Source organism: Bos javanicus, chromosome 10 (assembly GCF_032452875.1).
Source record: "Bos javanicus breed banteng chromosome 10, ARS-OSU_banteng_1.0, whole genome shotgun sequence".
In the NCBI taxonomy this organism is placed as follows: domain Eukaryota; kingdom Metazoa; phylum Chordata; class Mammalia; order Artiodactyla; family Bovidae; genus Bos; species Bos javanicus.
The window spans coordinates 43,370,546-43,387,465 of NC_083877.1; the positions used below are offsets into that span (position 1 = coordinate 43,370,546).

Here is a 16,920-nt window from a genome sequence, read left to right on the forward strand (position 1 = left end):
GAATTTGACAAAGACATTTTGTACACACTATCTTCCAAGAAGATGATGTTAAGAATCATTGTTGACGCTCAGAATCTTACAGAAGAGACAGAACTGACATCATCACAGAATATGTGACACTTGCATAGAAAAGTGTTCTTCGTAACATTTAACATGAAAAGATCTTCATAACACGCAACAGGGGACATGCATAGTTTGGAGTGTTTTACATTAAATTTTTGCTTTAACTCTCAAAACAATGTTTCTATTTCCACTTTAAAGACATGGAAACTGTGGGTGAGTTTTCAGTTTGCTCCAGGGCACGCGGCCGTCACACCTGGGAACCAGGACCAAGAGCCAGAATTCAGACAGTAACTGCCAGATGCTGTGCTTTCAGTCACTATGCCTGACCACTCTCAGGTGGTCTGACGGTGCAGAGGGTAGAAGTAACTTAATAATTATATTTAACATGTCTTTCATCTCTATTGCACATAGCACTTTTACATGGTTTGCCTCGTTTGTGCTCCTTTCTTTGTTCAGAACATACACAGACGCATAGTTGGACATGCTGTTTATTTATTTGGCTGTCCTTGGTCTTAGGTGTGGCAGGCAGGATCTTTAGTTGCAGCGTGTAAACTCTTAGCTGTGGCATGTGGGATCTAGTTCCCTGACCAGAGACCGAACCCGCCCCACTTACGGCATCTTAGCCACTGGACCACCAGGGAAGTCCCTGGACATATTGTTCTTACTGGAGAATTTAAGCCAGGGTGGAGAACAACTCACTAGTTTATATCTTCATGAAGTTTCTCTCATCACGGTGGTTTCTTTAGCTTTATGGTTTCCTTCATCATACACATTAAAAACTGTGGCCATATATCAAAAGGCAGTTTGTAAGTTGTTAAGAGGTAATTGAAGTTGAACATTATTCAACCATGCTTGCTAATGAAATTCTAATTTATCCTCATTACTTAGAGAATTTTATAAAAAATATTGGGGGGGGGAGGGCAAGAACACCAACCAAAACATTAATCCTTTTAGCTGCTGCTGCTAAGTCGCTTCAGTCGTGTCCGACTCTGTGTGACCCCATAGATGGCAGCCCACGAGGCTCCTTTCACCGTAAATGCTTATTTCTACCTGGAGGGAGAAGGACGAAAGAAATGTGGGCAAGATTTATACCCACTGCGGGTATGTGAGAGCTACTTTGAATTGTTTCCTTAGTGGCAGCCAGGTTTTCTACTCTCCGCAGCACTGTGGTCCTCAGGACGGGAGCTGGTTAAAGTCCACGGGAGGAGGTCCAAGGGCAACGGGTACAGGCACCCTTCACCACACAGCAAGGGGGAGCAAACCAAAGCCCTTCCCCTAAGGGAATATGGGGAGAGGAAGAGAAAGCCAGGCCAGGAGTTCGGCTTCTCAGTCCTTGATGACCCTCCGCTTCTGCCTTGGGCTTTATTTCAGAAGACAGGTTTGGGGAGATAGGAATCTAGGCTGTTAGGTAGTGAGGGAGGCTGTAAGGAGAGTCCTGGTCATGTCCAACATGGCCTCTCACCCCTCCAGAGTATACAACTCAGTGATTTTTAATATGTTTATAAGGCTATGCAACCATTAGCACTATCTAATTCTGTGGTATCTGATTCTGTACCTGTAGCTTTTCTTAGCACATCTGTAGCAGAACAGAGAGATTAGTTCAAAGGACCAGGCTGATGTTTCTGCATGTGTAATTAGGAACGTCCAGTGTTCACTCTGTTTTGATATGCCAAATTATGGGTATATCCAACAAGCTGGTTCCTTAGAAAGACACGATTTGCTGCTGCTGCTGCTGCTAAGTCGCTTCAGTCGTGTCCGACTCTGTGCGACCCCATAGACGGCAGCCAACCAGGCTCCCCTGTCCTGGGATTCTCCAGGCAAGAATACTGGAGTGGGTTGCCATTTCCTTCTCCAATATATGAAAGTGAAAAGTGAAAGTGAAGACGCTCAGTCGTGTCCGACTCTTAGTGACCCCATGGACTGCAGCCTTCCAGGCTCCTCCGTCCATGGGATTTTCCAGGCAAGAGTACTGGAGTGGGGTGCCATTGCCTTCTCCGCACCTCAATTATGTGTGATGTAGCATGTCAGACCCCAGGTTCCCTAACCACCAGTCTCAGCGGAAGTAGCTGGCTCATATATTTGAAGAATATATGAAGATATCTTCAGCATATTCATATAAATTATAAGGTAGTGTGATCCAAGCACTTCTTTAATTACTATAGTTTTTTTGATTCATAGTCAGAAATTCTGACTCAGTAGAAAGCCCTTCTTTCTCGTCAGTGAGTTAAGTAGATGGGCAAAAAGATAGGCGCACACAGTAGAGACAGAAAAAGAGGGTCTCATTTCCAGAAAATAGGGTGATTTCTTGCAAATCACTTAATTACTCCTATGAGGAAATAGGCAGGGGATCAGAAGTTCTATTAACCTTAGCACCAGGGAAAAATTAAAACATGGCTAAAGCATCCCAGTAGAGGAGAGAAAGGCAGAAAACCAGAAGATAGGGCCAATAGAGGAACAAGAACAAAGTAACAGAGTAGAGAGTGAGGAAAGAAGAGAGCAGAAATCTGGGTGGATACACAGCAGAAGTTCCAACAACTGTCAGAGGTTACATTCAGAGATTATAATCTGGACTGGATTGTTATGGAACCAGGTTCATCTTGCCTGAAGCACAGTGAACCAAAACGCTGAGGCTTTCAGCAAAGCAAGCAGGGAAACAAACCCGTCTCCCAACCGAAGGCAAGTGGCTTGGGATATTTAGGGGATAAGGAAGGAGGTTGGGCTGAGGCATAGGGCTTGAGGGGCACGGGGAGGGGCATGTGGAGGGTATGGGGCACATGGAGGGGTGTAGGGGGGAAAGGTGATTGCCAAAAGCTGTGATAACGGTCATTCTGCCCAGGTGTAACTAATTACAGCCCTCTGTTGTCAAAAGGTCACCAAGGGGACACCTGCCTGTATATGCCTAGTTGAGGGGTCGGTCGGTGGTCCCATCCAGTCTTAATAAACTCAGTTCCAACTCGAAACAGCTGATGCCAAGTTCCTGGAAAACAACTGCCACAAACATCTTGCAGTTTAGGCTGCTTACTGCTTGGAAGATTTGCAAGTCTTAGAACAACAATCTAGATTAATGAAGGCAGGTAAAATGGATTTAATCCATGCTTTCAGTATGTTTTTAGATGATGTTTTTCTTTTAACATAAACCCAAGACAGTTCATTTTAAAAGGCTAATAAACAAAGGAGATGAACAATGGTGTAATTATTTAAAAACAATCGTATCACTTAGCCGCTCTAAGAAATGGTGAAGGAACCAAGTTAAAAAAAGTCAGTGACATTCCATCTTGCAGGACAAGTTTGCGGCTCTTCTAGGAGCAAGTTTGTTAAAGTAAGTCCCCAGTGTTTGGAGGCATACCCTTAATGGCATCAACTATTAATATGTTATATGAAGTTAAGGCTGAGGAGGTCAGTACCACCAGGAGACAATGCCAGGCTCCTGAGGAGATGGGATGAAGTACATTTGCTTTCCCCAGTCCTGGGGGACCTTCCAATGACCCTTTGCTGAAGAAATATTGCTCTGACAAAAGTGAAGTGTCGTCCCAAATAGGCAAAAAAACTACGATATTCTAAAGAGACATAAAATGTTCTCTCATAAAAATCATTTATTGGTACACCAGAAATATCCATTTTTTTTCTAGTACAGGAGCTATATGCATCTATAATTGCAATTCTGTGTAAACTACGTGTTACCAGTCACTAGAAATCTAATTAGCAGGATGGATTTAATAAAGAATAAGAGTAACTATGAGTCTACAGCGGCCCAGCCATCAAGTCTCATTGGAGTAAATCAAATATCAAATTAGTGTTGGCCTGCAACAGAGTGGTTCTGTAGCCAAGAAAAACCAAGGTGGACACAAACAGGATAGCACCCATTCAATAAATTAGGTACACTTAATTAGAAAAACACCACAGCAGATAGAAATAATCTAAATAAAGCACAAAAGTAAACTATTAGCTATTTACATATATTACTTTTTGCCCAAAACTTTAATTTGCTAGCTTTCCCATCCTACTGCTTTCCTTTCGTTACTTTTTTCTTTTTTTCATGGTGAATTTCTTGACCCCCTGGCAAATATTTAGACAACTAACCAGAACTTCTTTCAAGGTCCAACATCTTCTAAAACTTCATGTCAAACTAAAGAATCTGAAAGGAAGCTTATATAGGTCTATCTCTACATGGAAGTAATACGTTTATTATTCTTCTATTTTGCTATTATCTCTGTTAAGAGCAGAGCAGTGACCTACAATTTCATTTTCCTTCCAAACATTATTTGAACTAGTCCAGAAAGGTGGGTTGTGAATGGCAGCTGAGTGGATGGAGAGTTCACCTGTGACAGGCACAGAAAGTAAGTCTAAACGGAGACAAGAGCGTGAATCCTGAGAATGGAATGCTGTGAGCTGCAGTTTAAGATCCCCCATTACAGAGAACGAGAGCGCCTCCTTCTGGTTGTTACTTTTTTTTTTCACATTAGGTTTTTAAGGCTTAGTATCACTGCAGCATTAACAAATACAAATGCTGACATTATTTCTACTAAAGAAGGGCTTTGTGATGAATGGCAGCAGGTACCATAATTAAAATAGCACAGTTGGAAAGGCATTGAGTTGGTATGTTTCTGGCGCTATGGCCAGAATGTATGGATTTCTAGCATCATTCTGGGGGATCTGAAAGATCTTGCCAATGAGCACCTCTGGCCCTTTTTATTTCCTTTCTAGTACTAGTAACAGTTTGCAATAATTTTATTTTTGGTTTGTTCTCCTAGGACAATATAAGCTCCAGGAGGGCAGAGACCACACCTGTGTATTCACTATTGTGTCTCCAGCATCTAGAACAGTGTCTGGTCCATAATAGGTTCTCAATTAAAAACTTGTGATAAATAAATGAACCAAATCATGACGTCCCCTGGCCTGCCTATGTTTAGAGACTTTCCAGTTTCAATCAGTGACCAGGGTTTCTGACCCCGCCTAATGACCCAGGTGTCCTTTGAGCCTCCACTGCTATGAACCTCTATGCAGTTGTGTAGCTATCATTTTTGTGCTTCAATGGATAGTAAAACTTTTCATTGCTGAAAAGACTAGCTATGCAGAGGTAACACTGCATGAGAGGTCACAGGGCAAGAACACTTAAGAACATTCTAAATGGCAAGCTCCAAGTTCAGCTCATTCTTCCCTACCTCTTCCTACCACCTACCTCTTTGACAGAGAGCTTAAGAAACAAGTTATTAGGAGAATTTTCTCTTGGCAGTGCCAGTTCATAACTCACCAATGACACGATCAGAAGAAAAACAAAAGATAACTCACCTACATAAAAATTAATGTAAATAAAAGCAAAATCTGGGTTTGGAAACAAAGTGATACGGTGGGCTGTCTAGGTCCTCTGTTGGTTAGAACTGCTGACTATGGAAGAGAAAGCAGGCTTTACAGCAGTAGAGAGGCTGGGGGGAAGGGTGTGCGTGGAGGCGCTGTGGGTATGAGGACCAGCGTTTCTCCTCCTCTCTCTCCCTCCAGGTCTGGCTGAGCTCCTTGCAGTCACTCTCAGGCGGGAGGTAAGAACAGGCAGCTGGCGCCTCCACGGCACATTCTTAGGCTATTGATGCTCTGCTGGAGTAGAAGTCGGGGACTTGGAGCCCCGTGTGAAGCGTGACCTAGGGGAAGAGACTGTGAGTCCTGGAGGCACTTTAGGAGCCCCCCACCACCCAACTCACTGCACCCTCTCCCCACTTAGGAATAAGTGGGCTTGTTCCTAACTCAGAAAGGGATCTGTTCACTTTTCTGTAACATCTGTTCTAGTAGACATCACAGAGATCTCCAGCAGAATTCAGCCTGTGCTAAGAACCTGGCCACCATGCTGGGCTCCCTGATCCTGGAGACACTTGATAATATGATTCGAATCCACCTGCCTCTTCAAAGAATTCTGGGGAGATTGTGTTCCTTATGACTGAAGAATGAGGCATTGATTTGCAGGTGGCAAACCCTTTTGGCCGCATTGCAATGGTCACTGCCATATCCATGGATAGAGAACAGATGAGCAGACAACCCTTCCCCTATTATTTGTCCCCTAGTTATTTCAATTAGGATAAGCCTTTCACTTTGGGATGGCCTAGATGATTGCCAAGAATGAGGAGACATGGGCACTTAAACTATTTCACTGATTTCTGTCTAACCTCAGACCTCAGTGGACGGCTGCACCAATCAGGCTAGAACCATTTCTTGCAGTGCTGTCTGTCATCTCTCTCCACCTTGTCCCTGTCTTCCCCAGTCTAAGAGTCTTTCTCTGAAGATACTCAGAACATCCCAGAAACCTCTAAAGATCATTGAGTACAATAGTCTTTGCAAGGGAAACAGCTAAAAAAGCGGAAAACTTTGAATGAGTGTTTTCCAAAACACACTTCTAGGGAAATCTATGGCTTTCTTTGGTCCAATGTAGAGCCAAACTCTTGATGGATTAGATTTCAGCCTTCCAGAAAAACCCATCAAGTTGCAGCAAGAGAGAAGGGCAGAGGTCACTGGGTTGCAATTACTTCTACTGCACACATACTTATAAACAACAATGGTTTTTTAAAATAGCTCCCAAGATGGTAGTTCTGTATACAACAAAAATCATGAGCACTGTGTTGATACTTAAGCCCTGTCTATTTTTCGGCAGCCATTTGCTGAGTGAAGTTCACAGCCAATGTCGAGTTCCAGCTCAAGATGGAAGTGAGCGCTCCCATCTCAGCAGTGGCTGGTAGGGCACCCTCTTTCATGCCCTCATCTGTTCTCCCACCGCCCCCCATCTGCCCCAGCTGTGGTTTCCTGGACCTTCTTTGCCCTGGCTGTTCCCTCTGCCTGGAAAGCCTTACCCAGCTCACTCCCTCACTTCCTTCAAGGCTCAGCTCACCTGTGACTGCAATAAGGCCCACCTATGCTGACCACCCTGCTTAAGACTGCCACTGCCCTCCCTACCCTGGCACTCTCGGTCCCCTACCCTTTCCTTGTCTTCTCTCCACTGCATATTGCCTTGCCGTTGTTGTTGTTTAGTCACTAAGTCGTGTCTGCCTTTTTGCGACCCCATGTACTGCAGCACGCCAGGCTTCCCTGTCCTTCACTAACTCCCTGAGTTTGCTCAAACTCATGTCTACTGAGTCAGTGATGCCATTCAACCATCTCATCCTCTGTTGCCCCCTTCCCTCTTGCCCTCAATCACTCCCAGCATCAGGATCTTTTCCAATACTGTCTTCTAATATACTATATAATTAACACAGCAATTGTGTGTATTATTTACTGTTTCTCTTGTAACTCGAATGCAAGCTCTAAGAGGGCAAGATTTTCATTTCTGTGTTGTCACTGATAAACAACAATACTTACAATACTTCAGTAGTGCCTGACATATCAAAGGTACTCAGTTGACATTTATTGGATGAACAAATAAGAAAACCCTGTTGTTTATATTTACAAAGAATCATTACTAACTAACTTGCAGGCAGGGACTATGTTTTCTCTCCCTAACAGAAGTGATAAGACTGCAGTGGAGAAGCTCCAGATTTCTAAGCATCCTGTTAGCACCTCAGGCTCACACTTTCACTTCTCAGGCACTCCTGGGGCTTTGCGGCAGTCATTTCATTTGCTTTCAGGCCAGCAGGTTCAAGAGTTTCCTTTCCACTAGAGAGGAATCTAGGGCTCAGGAGGACAGTCATTAGCCTGCCACAAGAGAATCCCAGTTTCCCCCGCTGCTGTTCGCCAAACTGTGTCTAAATATAATGAAGGGGCTTATGCTGGTCTGGAATTATCTCCCTTGTCACGTCCGACCCGTCCCGCAATCCCCTCTCCTCCGTGTCTTGGTCTGGGCCCTCCCAGGTTGGGGACTAAGCTCACCGCCCCGCGGGCAGCCTCACAAATGGAGCAGCCGCTCACCTGCACGTTCCTGTTTAGGCTGACTGCCGGGAAGAACAGGCCCTCCACGTTCTCAAACGCGATGGGACCCTGCTGTTCGTCGTTGATAAAAAACGTCAAGGTTTTTCTATTGAAGTCTAGGAGGACCCCAATCGTGGCCCCCTTTGTGATCCCTCCCTCAGTTCTGTGGAAAAAGAAAACATGGGAATTCATTTGCCCGTCCTCCTTCTAGAAGTTCCCTGTTTGTATGGTTAAACCAGTATTTCTTAATCTGTTTAAAATTATCATACCCTACCCTTGAAGCCTTTTAACACAGTTTTCCTCTTAGTGACCCCTCCTCACATACAATTTTAATGCCACAGATATATTGTTTATCTGCTTATGAGCTGTATGTATAGCTGTGTTGTGCAGTGCTCAGTCGCTTTAGTCATGTCTGACTCTTTGTGACCCTATGGATCATAGCCTTTCAGGCTCCTCAGTCCACGGGATTCTGTATTCTCCAGGCAAGAATAATGGAGTTGGTTGCCAGGCCCTCCTTCAGGGGATCTTCCCACCCAAGGATCAAACCCACGTCTCTTATGTCTCCTGCTTTATATAAAGTTTCCTGCATTGGCAGGTGGATTCTTTACCACTCACGCCACCTGGGAAGCCCATGTATATAAAAAAGTAAGATCTGCTTGCTCCCTGAACCAATTCTCATGCCCCTGTTGAGAATGCACAGGTTCATTGTGCTGCTCTGCTGTTGCTAAGAGTGAACCCCTTCACACACAGTCTCCACATGGAGACACAAGCATCAAAGGCCGGGAACAAAAAGTAGCCTTTAGGCTATCAGAACTTTGCCTAGAGCTGTGTCTCAAGTTGTGAATTAAGCATCATTCAATCCAAAATGATTTAATTTGAAAGTCAAAGTAAAGAGGCACTTAAGCTGAACCTAGAACACATGCATGAAAAATTAGATTTGGGGCCTCATGCTATCCATTAATCAGAAAAACTCATCCCAGAAAGATGGGAATTTGGGGCATACTGAAATTGAATTGAGAAGCTGGAGGCTCTCCATAAAATGGCATTGAAGAAGAGGAATCTCCTCTCCGTAAGGTGAAATGATTATACTCTAGGAGCTGGAGTGATTGTCATTGGAAACAAATTGTGTCTTATGCTTTAACTGATGGTTTCACAAAAGCCATTAAGCCTAGACAATCAGATCTGTCCTTTTCCTCCTCACTGAGATCCAGTAGTACTGAACTTCAGCCTCACAGACACGTGAGAGCGTTTTTCTTTTCCCCTTGGGATGCAGAACACAGACTGTGCACAGCCGTTAAAAACGCCGGGGTATCAATGGTGTCTTGGCAATTTCTCAGTTTCAGCAATGACGGCCCTGGTGCCATGCAGTTTACATGCAAGGCGACGTGTTCTGCTTTAAGAAACTGTTTCTCTGTATAGTATGGCAGTTGCGTTATTACCCCTTCATTCCAAAATAAAGAAGTTGAAAGGGAAAAGTAAGTGGGGTACATGGGTGATGGCATCAGAGCTGGCGACAGAGGGTCCCTCAAATGTGAATCCCTGAAGGTAACAGCTTCTCTACACATAGTAGGATTTGAGACCAGGCTGGAATGGCATGTGTGTGTTGCAAGTGAAAAGGGAAAAAATGAGGAGTGAGTCTTTTTCTTTCGTGTTCCTGAGAAGCAGGAAGATAAAGAGAACAGTGAGCAGGCCTGAGCAGGCCTGAACAATCCTAGCTTTTTTTTCACTTTAACTGCTCCTAACTCTGTAACTAAGTTTGCTTCTTTTGCCCCCTAACTCTGCAGGAACTACACTTCACACCTATTTTTCCTTTGACTCTATGCTATCTGGTGTTTACCCTTATAACACTCTTCCTGTTGTAGTTACACATCAGAAAGAAGGCCACAGAGCCATGGAACTGCCAGACTCAGGCACTGGGTTACTGACACCAGCCAGTATGACTGCCTTGGAAACAATGCAAGAAGAAGAAATCAAGATCCTAACACCTTTGTTCCCCATCTTATAGAAGCCCGTAGACTCCCCACGGTGGGGGAGGCATGAGCCTGCTGTGTTCCCCTTTCCACTGGCTGAGAATTTGGAGCCACCTTTCTATTTCTTCCAAACTCTGTCTCTGTATTTTTCATCCGGCTTTGGCGGGCAGAGAAGGCCATAATTTTGGCCAGCAACATGTGCTCACTTCAAGGGACAGTGAACGAAGCACGACTGAATGCAGACATAGAGAAACTACCCAAGGGAAGAAGTGGAGGCCCTAGGAGACCTACTTGCTAGAAGAGAGGCAGTGATGAGCACACAGAAGAAGCCGAGACAGTGGAGCCCACTGCCTACCACTGCACGACTCACTTTCCTTCTGACTGAATATAGCTGTAGTCCCCCACACCCCCATTCCAGACACTGATAAGAATGTAACTTGGGGATGTATTTGAGACATCCTAAAAGATGTCTTTAGGAACCTAAAAGGTTCCTAAAAGACACTTCTCCACCTAGAAAATTTGTGAAAAATACATTTGAGGAAGAAAACACAAACCAAATGAAAAAGGAAGTCTAGAGAAAATATTATAGGTACGAGTTAAATTATAATTGCCTAGATTTTGGTGGTAAAGGAAAACTGAAAACAATTCCTGCATTCTTTTTCCCCAGCAAACTGGGTGCTCTGAATCCATATAATAGTAAGAGGGTTCTTCAATCTTCAACTATAAAACTATCCAAACTGGCATCCATAAGATTTAAATATATCATAAATTTAAACAAACCCATAAGATTTAGTTTAAATTAAAGTGCTCAATACCACTTAACTGTGGCACTGATAATGATAAGAACAGTGGCTTCTATTTTCAGATGCTTCTGATGGGAGGCATTTTTGCATGTCTCATTTAATCATGGGAACATTTCTGCATGGAAAAATATGATTTTCCTAATTTGTGGATTTGGAAACTGATGTTCAGAAAAACTGAGTATCTTGTACACAAGTGCTTTTCTGGTAAGTTTTAAGACTGTGTTTTAGAATCCTGGAATGTTTTTCTATAATGGATATTCATGAGGATTCTTAGTTTGCAGCCCTAAGTGGACTACAGCAATGAGGGGTCTAAGAAAGTGCTCATGTCCCTATCATTATGCAAAAACCAAAACACCAGGATGGACTCGGCTAAGAGGAGTAGAAGGTCTACTTAATAAAGATGGCCTGCCCGACTTCCTTCATGTTGTCTATTTAATAGGTCTCTGAACTTGGGCTATTGTTCTGGACCAGAAGCCAACATGAAGAAGGCTTGCTTGCGCGGGGCTGCAGGGTACCTGTTGGTGTGCGAGTTGTTGTGCATGAACCAGCTCCGGTTATTGTCCACATACATTGCCCAAGCTTTGTCGTCCTTTCCTAACATCACATCCTTCATCACGTCGATGCGAGCCACACCGAAGGCAGGGTCGGGGTGGTTGTCGTAGCGATCCACTGTCAGCTCCCAGTAGTGGACGCCCTTGGAGAAACCGGTCTTCCCCAGCACCACGCGGTCATCATAGCTACTGCAGGTCACAGTCAGGTTGTCATTGGAGAAGATGATGTCAGAGTGTGCCGAGCCAGGGTCGAAAGCAAACCAGGCCACTGGGGACAACAGAGGGGAGGGTGGTTGGTTACTAAGACGGACCCAACGAGTTCACACCGTAATTTACTCCTGGGCAGGAGAGGAGTGTTTTGTCCCATTTTCATGCTTCCATGCGGGAAGGAAGTGTCCAGAGCCAGAAGGGGCCATGAGTGAGCAGACAGGGGGCACGTCCTGGGACCTGGGGCTATCTGCACCCAGAAACAGATGGATGACACACGACCGATTCAGCAGGGGTTACCTGGCTCAGACTGCACTCCCAACCAGGTGATCCGGGAGTGAAGTGGCATCAAGTCCCTTCACCCAGTGACTGGCAGAACAGTACACCAGAGACATAAGGGAAGAGGGATGCACTAAGATGCCTGTGTAACCCTGAGACGGGAAGGCTAGTAACTAGAGTCCTAGATGGAGGAGGGATAAAACACACTCAGTGAAATATGGAAATACTCCTTCAACAGAAGTGCTCAATTTAGTTGTTTTGAAAATTTCCTCAGTGTTAGTGAAAACTCAGAAGCTTTGGAGCTATCAGCAACAGAAACTAATTCTCACAAGTGACTGAGACTTGGATGTAAGACTGGTTGCTTCCTTCATCACAGATATGGTGTGAGTGTTATTCTTAAAACGTAAAAAGTATTGGCGATTAGGTGCAGATCGAATGATGTCTTTGTATACAGTGCTGTGCCCAGGTTCTAAATGCCACCTACGAAGAACCTCCTCCAGACAGGCGGAATCGCTGATTTATCAAACCTGTGAACCACCTCACATGCATTTTGGTCTTTGCTATTGGTAACAGAGTAAGGTTATTCCATACCTGCCAACAGCTTTTTAATGTCAACTGTTGTCATTCCAAGTGAAAAGCATGGGAGAGAGAAATAGGAGGCAAAATTGACACTGATAAGAATACATGTCTCTTTTGATAGACTAACACCAAAAAAGGGCTAAGTTTAAAACTGCATACACTACAGCCATTGGTCTGATTAGTACCTTTTGCCCACAAGTTTTCTGCTTATAATGAGTGCTTGCATTGTTGTACAAGAAATCTGGGGGAAAAGTAATCTTCTTTGAGGTACAACATTTAAAAATACAGGCATCTTTTTCATTTTTTCTAAGTATGAGAGAAATTGCTATAATGGGATTTGAATGACAATTCAACAATTTTATTGACATAGAATAAGCTGCTACCATTTATTTTGTGAAGGGAATGGAGCATACCAAGCACATAAGTAAAAGATAACAATTACAATAGGTATACTTGCCTAATTGAGAGTAAGATGCAGATTGTGTCTCAAAATTGCATCCTATAAAGAAATACTACACATCAAAGCTATGAAACAACAACCAATTCAATAAAGATTATTTGTATACACGTAAAAAGCACCAGCTGAGTAGTCACCAGAGGCCTGATTCATGAAAAACCAAAGCCCTTTTTATGTTAGTTTACTTGCTGGAGTAATAACTGCTTCTCTGCTCTTTCAAAATGAATAGTAGATTTTTCTTTTTTAATTTAATAAAGTCTCCTCCGATTGTTTCTAAACTGCAGAGCTTAAATTTTTTATCATCTTCTAAGTTTAACCTTTTCCAGTAAAGTTTTCATATTCAGAAGAAAACGAGAAAAATTCATCCAGTTGAAGTGGAGAAACCACTGGATCTTGATAAAGCTCCATTCTACATCACTATTCCATGTTCTTCTAACTCTGGTTGTGCCAAAAGGCCTTTACTGTGACTTGGGCCTGAGTCAAATGATAATTATAGAATTAAATATGTGGTGTAATCCATATGTTATTAAAGACATCTGGTAATTATTAATAATGACATGAAACAAATGTAGTAAAAACAAAAATGACCTCCTGTCTTTTTCAGATTGTTTTACTATCTCATCCTTTTCGCCTAAGGGAGGGGAGCCAGCATGAAGGCTGATGGGGGTGGAGTGACCTCAGAGATACATTAGAATCACCTGAGGAACTCTTGCACCCACCTTCCCCTTCCTTAATATTTGGATACTCTTACCTCTTCCATGAGAGGCTTCATCAGGGTGGATGAAGCATTCTAGTCTTAAAATGTTCAAAGGCATGTGAGCTACAATTTAAAGTGGTGTCAGTGACTGAAATGTGTTTTTGATGAGCACTAGGATATCTCCTAGAAAGGATCATTTAATTTTTTTTTCAACTCAGTCAGGCCTTTATGTGCTAAATGAAGGGTAATACACTGAATGAAAAGAATTTTAAAAGAATTAAGAAAGCACCTTAGAAGGGACTAATGATTGAATTAAAAGCACAATGTAAAGATTATGACCTTACTTTTGGTTACTTTATTTTTCTCTGAGATGGATTCATTTGCAAAAATGGCAGACAACTTGTTTAGTTTCTATCAATTATCATCTCAGTTCCTATTCACAGGTGAGAACTTAGTGAATATGGAACACATGGAGTTTTAAAACTGTATCTCATCCAGCTTTGGAAATAAATCTGCAGAATGTGAATAGGGCTTTTAAATTTTTTAAATGAATCATGCCTTGTGCAAATCTTTGTCAAAACAAGCTTTCTGAAATCTTTTTACACTACTTTAAATACACCATCGTACATTTAAGGTTCAACGATACAACAATGGTGTCAAATACAGCCATCAAATATCCCCAAACCCACATTTCATTTTATTCTTGAGACAATATACGTTACAAAGACTATAACAATATTTCCATACATTAGACACAAGTGGAGAGAGTTCCATAACAAAGCATGTTTAAAAGCCAATAGTGCACAGAGAAACAAGAAGAAACATAAAAGCACAAAGGAAAACAGTCATTTTAAAGAGAGCTTGAAGTCCCTGCATCCTTTTTGCACTGTCATGCTGTGGCCTTCTTCATTCCAGGATGTGGGATGAGCAAACAGAATAAAATAACAAACAAAAGAAGCCTCTGGAAATGTAAAATGTGCATCATGTGTAGCCCTGATTACAATATAGTCCTGAAGAGATCAAATAGGTCTGCGTCTTAGATATTTTAAGATTCTATTTTCTAGACAGAGTTCACAGAATAGTATCACCAGTCCAACTTGAAACCTGAAACCCTGTCACAACCCTCTCAGCTGTGGGAAACTTCCGGAGGCCTAACTTCTCAGAGACTCCCATCTTTGGGCCTTAGGCTAGTTAAGGCTTTCTGATTTAGCTGGTGATTGTCCCTTCTCTTTGCTTAGAAAAAAATCAGCCTTGAGTACACTGTCTGACCAGTGAGCAAGGCTTTTGCAGAAAATACTTTCTGCTCTCTGGTTTGCCTGCTTTGCATGATGCATTCTGCTGTTGGCAAGTTTTTTACTTTTTTCAGTAAAGATCTCTTGAGTCTATGTTTAATCAGACCACTCCAGGCTGGATGCACTGATCCAGTCTCCCAGACACAGCTGGTTTCCTGGATACAGCAGGGTTGCAAACCTCCAAACTAAGGCCACAGCCTCCCCTCAGCCAGCACCTGTGCGTGCTACGCCATGGCATGTGATGACAGAGCAGGGTTCCCACGGTGGTGGTACCAGCTTGTGCAAAAAGAACCACTTCACTCATCACTTTTCAACACCATTATATACACTGACCACAGCTCGATGTTAATCCTCACAGCACACAAACATGAATGCCACAAATCTCCCATCATCCAAATGCTCCTCAAACCGGAAGCAGGCCACAGACATAGAGATTAGCTCACTGCCCTCCGCACACACATGAACAGCAAGAACAAAACAGGTATTTCCGAGATGCCTTCAAGGCACAGAGATCAAGAGGAGAGGTCAGACGAGCTCGGCTCACCCGGTGCATTGAGAGACTGTAAAGAGGAATGCAAGCTCAGCTGGTGGGGTGAGGATCGGAAATCAAAGTAGGCTCTCCCGGGGAAGCTGGGTTGTAGATTAAGGGTGGAGGAGAAAGGACTCATTCTACGGAGCGGCAATCTTTCCGAAGGCACTGGAAAAGGGACTGTCTGTTCTTCTGAGTCTGTGTCTAAATGTAAGATCAATGCAAACTAGAGATCAGAAATCTGCCACCTGCCGGGCACGCTTCCCCAAGACCTGCCTCACGAATGCATTTTCACAAAGCCTCATCCACCCCATCGAGGCCAATGTGGTTTAGGGAATTCTTGGCAGGACAGAACTCAAACCAGAGGACACTTCAAACATCACAAACGATTGTCTTCATTTTCCCTTGATTTTTACGGGTACAGAAAGTATTGGAAGTTTCCTTTTAATTAAATATCTTTAGAGCTGAACTTAGAAACTTTAAATTAACCCATTGATGACCAAGAGATCAATACTTTACCCTCTTCACATCTGTTGGGTATTACTATTTGTACAACAATGGTCTCTGAAAAGGTTTCTATTTAGGAGGTGACGGTTTTTACTAACTCTGTGCTGTTCCATATGTTCCCTTTTCTCTCTTAATATATATATTTCTGTTTCTAAATGGACAAGATGGTTTTTCTATACCAGCATATCCAAGACTTGCTCTTTAAATCAGAGAAGGACAGTGGGCTGAACAAGTAACCAGGGAAGGAGCCTTACCTTTGTTTCTGAATTAAGATCAGCCCTTAGGGGTGCCCTTGAATATCTCTGGTTCTCTAAGAATAAACGACCACGGGCAGTGGTGAGGTACATTGGTCTTTATTGGCAAAAATGTCTTTATTTTCAGATAGTCAGGTCTGGAATGAAGATGGCTATTATACCATAGTAATGACATATCAATTGCTTCATCTACTTTTAGAATTTAAAGTAATTTAGAGGTAGTTTCTCACCTCTAAATTACTGAAATCATTCCTTTCTCATTTGTTAATAGGTGGTTGTAGGCTGTAGAGTGATCTAGTCAGAGACACATGTTTTACCAATTGGGGACATCTTAGAACTCAATTTGATAGTAACAATTCAGGAAATACAGAGAGCATGATGGTAGTATTCTAGTTCCAAAACCACAAAGGAAATTTCTTCTCATTGAAACAATAATTTTGTTTCGGTGGCTAAAGTGTTCCTGGGAATATGTTTCTGGTTTGAGTCTATTAGCATGTTCCTCTGTACCGAACATATCCTTATTGTATCAAAATGCTATTCCATGCATGCTCAGTGTAGCATATGTGTGCAGAGTGGGATCCTATTCGAGAAGCTCAGAGCAGGGCACTGGCAGGTTTCAGTTCAATACTGCCAACCCAGCCTCATGTTCATTTTTGAACTTAAAACATTAAAATTAGCTTTTCAGGCTACTTTTTCTTTAGTTTGGGGGAAGTTTTTTTTCTTTTCTTTAATAAGAAAAGTACAAACAAGGTTTTCAGAGAAAAGAAACCGCTATTTATGGAGCTGAGGCATTGTGTTCCCAATAATACATTCCAATTTTCTTCTACCTAAACTTCACATGGTTGGAGTAA

General features: G+C 42.8%; 1 protein-coding gene across 6 annotated transcripts in view; it reads right to left on the minus strand.

Moving 5' to 3' along the window:
• Positions 1-3,638: 3,638 nt before the first annotated feature.
• TRIM9 (tripartite motif containing 9) overlaps positions 3,639-16,920 on the minus strand; it is a 117,692-nt gene continuing 104,410 nt past the window's right edge. For 2 of the 6 annotated variants that reach the window (XM_061430963.1, XM_061430962.1), the window contains exons 8-13: positions 15,324-15,512; positions 12,791-12,832; positions 12,346-12,369; positions 11,233-11,536; positions 7,945-8,107; positions 3,639-5,696 (exon numbers count right to left, since the gene is read on the minus strand). In XM_061430963.1, coding sequence (XP_061286947.1) covers positions 5,634-5,696; positions 7,945-8,107; positions 11,233-11,536; positions 12,346-12,369; positions 12,791-12,832; positions 15,324-15,512 — 785 coding nt within the window. In that variant the 3' untranslated portion in view covers positions 3,639-5,633. The remainder of the gene's footprint in view (positions 5,697-7,944; positions 8,108-11,232; positions 11,537-12,345; positions 12,370-12,790; positions 12,833-15,323; positions 15,513-16,920) is intronic. The other 4 variants (XM_061430966.1, XM_061430965.1, XM_061430964.1 and 1 more) reach the window with 3 other exon arrangements.